This window comes from Mus pahari, chromosome 5, assembly GCF_900095145.1.
Source record: "Mus pahari chromosome 5, PAHARI_EIJ_v1.1, whole genome shotgun sequence".
Classification (NCBI taxonomy): Eukaryota; Metazoa; Chordata; class Mammalia; order Rodentia; family Muridae; genus Mus; species Mus pahari.
Genome location: NC_034594.1, coordinates 66080725 through 66089652, shown reverse-complemented (window position 1 = coordinate 66089652; position 8928 = coordinate 66080725). Strand labels below are relative to the sequence as shown.

At 49.9% G+C, this 8928-nt stretch overlaps 1 protein-coding gene across 1 annotated transcript; it reads left to right on the top strand.

Annotated features, from left to right (window-relative positions):
- The first annotated feature begins 1366 nt into the window (after positions 1–1366).
- On the top strand, positions 1367–3343 carry Arl4c (ADP ribosylation factor like GTPase 4C). The gene has a single exon (XM_021198498.1). It carries the CDS (start codon positions 1882–1884, stop codon positions 2458–2460), a length of 579 nt encoding a protein of 192 aa, XP_021054157.1. The 5' UTR covers positions 1367–1881; the 3' UTR covers positions 2461–3343.
- The last annotated feature ends 5585 nt before the right edge of the window (positions 3344–8928 follow it).

Genomic DNA, 8928 nt, shown 5'->3' with positions numbered 1-8928 from the left:
TGGAAGCCTAGACTGGAATTAAATGATGGAATTGGACAGGTGTGATTTTTCTCATAGGCTTTAGTACAAATGAAATCATGTATTATAACTTAGCATTAGAAAGGAAGGTTCCTCTCTTTCTCTCTCTCTCTCTCTCTCTCTCTCTCTCTCTCTCTCTCTCTCTCTCTCTCTGTGTGTGTGTGTGTGTGTGTGTGTGATGTGTACACTGTAGCTGTACAGATGGTTGAGGGCCACCATGTGGTTGCTGGGATTTGAACTCAGGACCTTAGGAAGAGCAGTCAGTGTTCTTAACTGCTGAGCCATCTCTCCAGCCTGTGTGTATATAATTAAGTTCACAGATGATAAACATTTTTATTTTCTTTCCCTGGATTGTATTTGCAACCTTTTCTGACCCAGAAGCCTGACCTACACAAATGTAAACCATTTTCCCCTTGGTTGTCATCTCCAGTTCCCATCATCATCAAATCTGTGTCACTCATAATCACCCCTCTACTTCCCTCCACATGCAGAAATAATATTCATTTGTTACATTTTACAAAGTAGGATAAAATCACTGAATGGAGTCACGAAATGGAACCCAGAACATATGTATTTGTAACTTACCACACCACCAGCTTCAAGCTAGAGACATATACTATCAAGGGTCTTCTAGTGACCCAGCTTTCCTGAAGCCTGGTCAGGTGATCTGGACCTCCCCCTTCCCGACCCTCACCCCATCCCTGGTATGTTCTCAAGGTGGAATGACAAAGGTTGCCTTAAGACTAACCTAATCTGGGATGTCAGCAGAGTGGAGGGGGTGAGGTAGGAGTGGGGGAGCATAAAACAAGGCGCCAAAATGGGTGTCTGAGAAAGGCAGTCTTAGCTGAGCCTCCTGAGCACACCCTAGACTTAGGGCAGGAAAGGGAGCATACGCATCAAGGAAGACTAGGGACCAGGACACTAGGGCACCAAGGAGCGTGATACCACGCCGTGGAAATGGATTAGGAGGAGTGGGCAGCAGCAGGGTTGCAGGCTCAAGAAGGTCAGCTCCTCTCCTCCGCCCTCCTGCGTCGGTGCCGCAGTCTCACCGCCCTAGCCCCCTGCCGACGCTGCCCTTGCCCGGCCAGCTGCGGGCTAGGCCCCGGGCGGGGGTTCCGGAGCCCGGAGCTATTTTTAAAAGACGCGTCACCGGATTGGGGAGGAAGAGTCCGCGTCCAGGCCCACAGTCGGCGCGCGGCCGGCGGGAAGGGTGGCCTGGGCGAGTTTCGAACGATCGGAGCGCGCGAAAAGACGCAACCGACCGAAAAGACCCCGCCTGACCCCGGGAGACCGCGGGGCGTGGCGGGCGAGGGGCGTGGTTGGTGGGCGGGACTAGAGGGGCGGGGCCGGCGCCCTCCGGCCGCAGCAGCCTGGTGGCGGCGGTGGCGGTAGCAGCAGCGCCTAGTACTGCAGGGACTGCAAGGCAGCTACGTTATCCCGGACGCCGGGGAAGCCCGCGCCCCGCCTGCGTCTCCGCGGCGCTCCCGGGAGCCAGAGCTTGAGCAGCTCCGAGGTGCGCCGAGACCAGAGGCTGCTGCAGAGCCGCGGTGCGGGAGAGCCGCAGGTCGAGCCGGACTACCGCGCAGAGCACAGACATCCTACACCGCGGCGTCTGTCCGAGGCGGCTGCGCGGGAGACAAAGCCTCCGGAGAAAGATGCCCGCGGAGCACGCACCAGGCGGGCCAGGGAGCGGGCCCCTCCGAGCCTAAGCGCGCCTGGCCGTGCGCCGCAGGGACGCCGAGACCCCACCGGGTCCAGCAACGGGCGGGGCCCAGGTGCGCCGGGCCGCAGAGGGCCTGTGACTGCTCGGGGGGCGGCGCCCTCCCGCCGCAGCCGCAGTGGCCGGCGCCGCAGCGAGGAGCCATGGGCAACATCTCCTCCAACATCTCGGCCTTCCAGTCTCTGCACATCGTTATGTTGGGCTTGGACTCGGCCGGCAAGACCACGGTGCTCTACCGGCTCAAGTTCAACGAATTCGTGAACACTGTGCCCACCATCGGCTTTAACACCGAGAAGATCAAACTGAGCAACGGCACTGCCAAGGGCATCAGCTGCCACTTCTGGGACGTGGGCGGCCAGGAGAAGCTACGGCCGCTGTGGAAGTCCTACAGCCGCTGCACGGACGGCATCATCTACGTGGTTGATTCGGTGGATGTGGACCGGCTGGAGGAGGCCAAGACGGAGCTGCACAAGGTGACCAAGTTTGCCGAGAACCAGGGCACACCGCTCCTGGTTATCGCCAACAAGCAGGATCTGCCCAAGTCGCTGCCGGTGGCCGAGATTGAGAAGCAACTGGCGCTGCACGAGCTCATCCCGGCCACCACCTACCATGTCCAGCCGGCGTGCGCCATCATCGGCGAGGGCCTCACCGAGGGCATGGACAAGCTCTATGAGATGATCCTGAAACGCAGGAAGTCTCTGAAGCAGAAGAAGAAGCGGTAATGCGCTAGAGCAACGATCTGGAGCGAGGCTGAGCGAGCAAGCCAGTGAGTGAATGAATGGACCTCTGGGTTGAGTGAGAACCCGCGAACAAAGACAACGAACCAAAGCGATGATTCGAATTTCTAAAACACGATCTCTGCATCCAAATATAGGACTTGGACACTTAAGCCGGGTGTGGAGGCTGCATAGCCACCCATCTCGTCACCTGCCCCACCCCCTACCCCAGCTCAGAGGACCTTTTGTCTATAATGCTTGAGCTACCGGTGGGATGTGGTGGTGGGGGGCGGTGGGGAGTGGACGTGAGGACGCAAGGGTCCCGTGGTGTGCCCTCTGGCCCCAGGTGGGAAGCTTGGACATCAGAGAGACAAAAGCGATATCTTCTTGCTCCAGCAGGGCCAGAAGTTCAGGCTGCCCAGCCCCCACTGCGGGGGGGGATCACGTGTGAGTTACCTGAGGTATGCAGTTCACACAGAACCCTGGGGGACACCCGAGAGGGAACGGGTAGGCACTGGGGTGTACTGATGGGAGGGTGGGAATGACCGCTCCTTTCATTCTGGAGCTGTGGAAACTGAGTAATTTTATGTCACAGGGCAGGTCCCTGTTGCAATTTCATTTGTCCTGCTCTGGGCCCAAAGGAGGTGGTGGTTTGGGGCCATCCTGAGGACTGCCTCGGACCATGCGGCAGCTGGAAGCCCCAGGATGCTGTGCTTCTGGACTTGGCTGGGAATGGCCTGGAAGACGCCACTTACCAGGGGTGGGTGTGTGTGGTTTTGTTGAGAACTGCTTTTCAGCCTGGGATGAGACCTCTTCCAGATGGCCTAGGCCCTGTCCGTGTGCAGGTCATTCTCCCGTAAAGAGACCAATAAAACAAAGAACAGAAAAACCATTGGAGGTGGTGGCAATACAGGTGCTTAAAGGGTGAGGTTCTCAACATTAATGCTGTGTGTGTGTGTGTGTGTGTGTGTGTGTGTGTGTGTGTGTGTGTGTGTGTGAACACTCGGTACTGCATAATCGGCGTAAAAACTGGACCCTCTGTGTGGAATTTAAAACTCTCAGCCTACTGATTGGTTTGGAGGACCACACCAGCTACAGATGTGTGCTGAATTGCAAAATGGTTTTCTTAACAAGGGGGTGGTCTGATAATAATAACCACGTGGTGATAGGTTTCAGACATTTAAAAAAAAACAAAAACACTTCCACAAATAAATTATCTTCACTTTAGAGAAAAGGCCTTTGCCCTTTTGTGGCCCTTGGCACTGCAAGTGCAGACATGTTCAGATTTCTGAGCTGGGTCTTTGTAACCTATCTGGTTTCAGTATTTTACTCAAAATGTGTCGTTAGAATATTTGATGTCACTCACCAGAAGAATAAAACCCCACCTTGTAAAAGCTGACCCCGTTTGCATGGAATCGAAAAGAGGAAAAGTCTAGAGGAAGAAGTCCTTTGGAAATCACCCTGGTGGGAGCCGGCCTGGCCTCAGAGCCAGCCAGCACTTTTGGTTAAAGGCAAACAACAATGAGTGCTTGAGAAGAGAAGGAAGCAGGCGTGTGACGTCATGGTCACTGGTACTCAGGCACTTCACAGTTTACTTGAAAGAGGCTTTGGAAAATAGATGAAGTGAAAGAATAAATACATATTTTTTAATAAGGTAACTTTAAAAATCCTTTATAATCAGGAGTGAGTCTTGGCTTGTTAAAAGCTGTCATTTATCTTGAAACACAGTATCAAAAGAGAAATTTACAAATGACTTTGTTTCTTTTCCTTTTAATTTCCCCCTCTGAATCCATGTTTTAGGGTAGGAGTTTTTGTTTCCCTCCATGGCAACACATTGCTGTGCAAAGGAAGCCATGGTTGTGAATGAGCATGGAGTTGGTCACAATATGAGCCCATCCCTATTGTCCTTGACACTCTAGGAGTCAATTTAAGAACCATAGGCAGAAATCATGGCTTCCTGCTTGAAACCCGATCCTTAGAAGATTGTTTTGAAAGCTGAAATCTAGCGGCCCATGCTCCTTTCTTGTGTGTTTGATAGCCCTCCAATTTACTGGTCTTTTTTGTATACAGAGCTAAGCAGTGGTTAGCAGCCTGCAGGATCTGTTTACACAGCAACTGTGGATTATTGGCTTCTCCATGGCTGGTCCCATGGTCTGAAGATTCTGTATAGAATTATTAAAAAAAAAAATCCACCTTTTTATTTTCTTCACAATTTCTTAAGCACTTTGACATTTTGGTAGTTCCACGATATGGAGAGAATAATATATTTATTTTGTGACATTGCATATGCCAAATAATGTAGCTTTCCTGTGCTCACAATACCTGTGTTCCAGGTCAGTGTTCCGATCCTGGCCTGCTTGAACAATGGCTTGGGATGGTTTTGTGATGTTTTTTTTTCCCCCTAGACCATGATCAATACTTAAGGGTGCAGTTGACTGTTAGTAGTTGTGCAGTAAAGTCAAGCCCTGTGGTGTATCAGCAAATAGTTATAAAGAGTCTCGGTTGATTTCTGTAACATTTGACCTAATGAACGCCCATTTCATCTGTGACAACACGTAGCCCAGTGAACATCACTGTGGTGGTGCCATGGGGGAGTTCTCATCACATGCCAGCCAGACCTAGTGACACTTCTGCCCTTTGGGTTCCCATACAGGAATTCAGCCTCCCTGAGCAAGGTTTGGAATGAATGGTTTCTGATGGACACAGGGAGGCCAGTTTGGATTGAGAGCTGATTTCTTTACATACTCTGTGGCAGTGTTGGAACCCCTGGCTTCCAGTTTTGGTTTCCCTGTAATTCTGTCTTCTCTTCTCTGTTTCCATTCCCCACTCCTGTTTTATAATGCATATATGATGCTGTGAACAGAAATAAACTATTTATACAATCAAACAGTTGGAGGCATTTTCTGTTGATTTGTTTTTTCTTTCAGGTTTCTTGGTTCATTTTCTAAGCCTCTATGGAACCAGGGAGTGGAGCGTAAGGTGGTATCTGAGTTCTAATGGGTTCTAGAGCCTCGCTTGTCTGGTGTGGGCTTTGCTGAAGTCTGGGTCCACCCTGAATGGTGGGTGCAGAGGCTCAGCCACTCACGCCTGTCTATTGGGTCATCTCCCTCCTTCCATGTCTTGCCCTTGCCTGTCTACAGCACTATTGGTTATTTGAATGATCCAGAATTGTTCAATATTTCAAGACTCCTACCTGTCCACTACACTGGAACCTCATACTGCTGGAACGGTACAGTAAACAAAGCTGCCCAGTTTCAGGGTTGTTGCCCCTGTCCCTCTCCTTTGAGCCCTCTGAAGAACTCTGGGATTTGATTCCTTTCCAGTGGATACTGCAGACAGTCAGATGCCATGCTCTGTGTCGCTGAGAATTGGCTCGTTTTTTTTTGAAAAACAAGTGTTGGGGTGGGAATCATAAAAGCTTTGGAAGGTGCAATGGGGAGCGCATATAAGAGCCCTTTGTAGGCATTCAGCTACAACTTAATAGTTACGGAGGAGGCATGGGTAGGCCATAGCTTTAAGTCTGGAATGAGAACAGGTCGGGGATGTAGTCAGGTGGGTGCTTGGATAACATACATGAAGCCCTGGGTTTGAGTCCCAGCACCATGTAGATCAGGTGTGGTCATACTTGTAATCAAACTTGGGGTATTGAAGTAGGAGGATCGAGAGTCAAGGCTATCTGCTGCAGGTCAGGTTCAACACCAGCTTGAGCTGTGTGATACTAAAGTTCCTGAGGACCCAAGATCTTCTTCAATCTCACTGACCCGGAAGCCTCAGTTTCTTTGTATGTAAAACAAAATAATGGAAGCTTAAAGAGTTGTTGGGAAGATAAACTGTTAATACAGCTACAGTGCTTAGGCTACTTGTCCTGAGCAAGTGCTCAGGAGCTTTGGGGTTCTGTTTTTGTTTGGGGGGAGTAGTTTGTTGTTTCTGACATATGTGTATGTGTGTATGTTATGTGCACCTGTGCATGGGTAGGTACACACACGTGTGCCCAGAAAAAGATGTCAGGTGTCCTGTTCTGTCACGCTTCATCTTATTCCCTTGAATTTCAGGCACATTCAGCCATCCCCGGCTTCTTGCCTGAATTGTATGGATTTGAACTCAGGTGTTCATGCTCGTGCGCCAAGAACTCACACCCACTGAGCCCTCTCACCAGCCCCTGGGCTTTTAGTTACTAATCCTGTTGACTGCGATGTGCAGTGTGATTAACTCATCAGATTGTTGGCCTTTCTATTAGCCTGTTGCCGTCTGTCTTCTCCATCCCTCTTAGCATCCTTGACCAGCCAATAGCCAGGCTGCTGGCCCCAGACAGAGCATGGAATGAAGTCAAGCATCTCCAGCCATCCCAGGGCTTTGTCACTCAGAGCTGGAAATGGCTGCAGTGGATGCAAATGGGTTGTCTTCTGGCTCTCTAGTTCCTGTCTTTGAGCATACCCAACACTGCTGGGCTATGAGTCCCTTCTGGCCATGGGTAGATTTACTGACTGCTCGTGTTTAGCCTGGGGTTGAGCAAATAGTAAGTATTCCCTAGATGTTAGTCAGATGACTTCACTCACATCAATTCATTTTAGTTATCAGTGTTAAAACGGGCATCTAGATCATAAAGGTTTTGTTTTCCATTAAGTGGGTGAGTTAAAATGAAAGTAGACAAAATATCAATATCATTCTTCCAAGTTACCGTCTTGAGAAAATCTCACAGAGGTGGTTAGGGTTTCAGCATGTGACATGGACACAATGATAAATATTTTCTCATTTTAAAAAATGGTCAGGATATGGTTTTATCAACTGTATCACTCCAGAAGCGAATTATTCAAAACTGGGTTACAAAAATAAGGGAAAAAATAAGGTTACATTACTTCAACCTTAACCTCGCTGGAATGGATTCTTAAGGAGTCCCCGTCACCTGTGACATTTAGCTGACAATTGTCCACCCTGTGTTTTCCAGAAAGGAAACCACAGATGTTCTGTCCCTGACCCTAGGCAGCTGAGTCAATGATTTGGGTCCTGGGGCCCTGCTGAGTTTCCCCACCTGAGCTTTTCTGCAAATGCTACAGTTCTCACTTCTAAGGAGAGCCTGTTGTTTGCTAGCCCATGGAAATCTTGTCTCTATACTCCGGGGCCTAAGCTTTGTTTTTTTGTTTTTTTCTTTTTCTTTTTTCTTTTCTTCCATTTATTTATTTATTTATTTATTTGTTTGTTTATGAGACAGTGCTTCTCTACATAGCCCAGGTTGGCTTTGAACTCACATTATAGAATTCACCTCCCTCTGCCTGCAGAATGTTATGCTAATAAAGAAAGGTATGCACCACCACACCCAGCCATGGACTTGAGGTTTTGTACAATCCTGTTAGCAACATCACAGAGGTACTCTGTGTCACCATCGGGTAACAGAGAAGGACGACATATTGTCCAAGAGCAGAAGATGCCGGCTTAGGATGTGACCAGGTAAGAAGGGAGCAAACTCAGAGCTCCATATCCTTGGCTCTCACCGCCTCCCTGCAGCCTGTAGAACAACCTGTGTGTGCCTGCATCCTGGCGTCGCTCTCAAGCCCGTGACTCAGCTCCCACCTGCCAGGGAGAGAGCAGGCCATGAATCTGTACCCGCGGGGGAGTTTCTTCCCTGGTTTGCCTGGTTCCTGGGTGTCCACTTCTCTCTCAGTTTCCAATGGTCACAGATTTCTGGGGTTCTTCGTGTATTTGTTCCTCACCAGCTCTGAACTCGAGAGCGGGAGCTTCTCAGTGTATAAGAGGACCTTGTAAGCTGCAGGTTTCAGAGAAAACCACAAGCTATTCCTCCAACTTCAGAAGCAAGAACGAATGGACTGAGTGTTCAGCACAGCTTTCTTGCAATGGTTCTGGGCAAAAGCTGTACCCCATGAGAGTATGATACCAAAGAAAGAATTAAAGCAAGGGAATCTTCCAGCTGGGCTAAGACAAGGTAGAGTTAGGAAAGGCAAGAGCATTTGTAATTGTCCATTAGAGTTAAGGCCCTCATGGCAGCCTTCAGCATAGTGTGGTTTGTCTGAGCATCAGGAGGGTCGTTGTCACCCTGGTGGAATGTTGACTGTGCTATAGCTGGGAGTCCTAGCTAACTGAACCTGCACCCACAAGTTGAGAAACCGAAGCATGGAGAAGTTCAGGCTGTATGCTTTGAGATCAGTCTCTAGGAAGGGTGGGCCCAGCTCAAACTCTGGGTCCCTTTTACCTGGCAGCCTCCTGGGCTCCACACACCTGCTGCCTTACACCAGGAAGGGTCTGCAGCACAAGAAAGCTGAGATTCCCAAAGAGAAACAGGGATAAAGGGTGGTGAGACCTGAGGACCGAGAGGACCACCTTTTGTCCTCCCCAGGATGCTGGCCACAAGCTGGGCCCCAGATATAAGTGTCTGCTTTTCCTTCTTAACGGACACATGTCACATCAGAGGAAGGCAGTCCTTGTGTCAGGGCCCATCCTGGAGCAAGTTTGAGTGTTCCA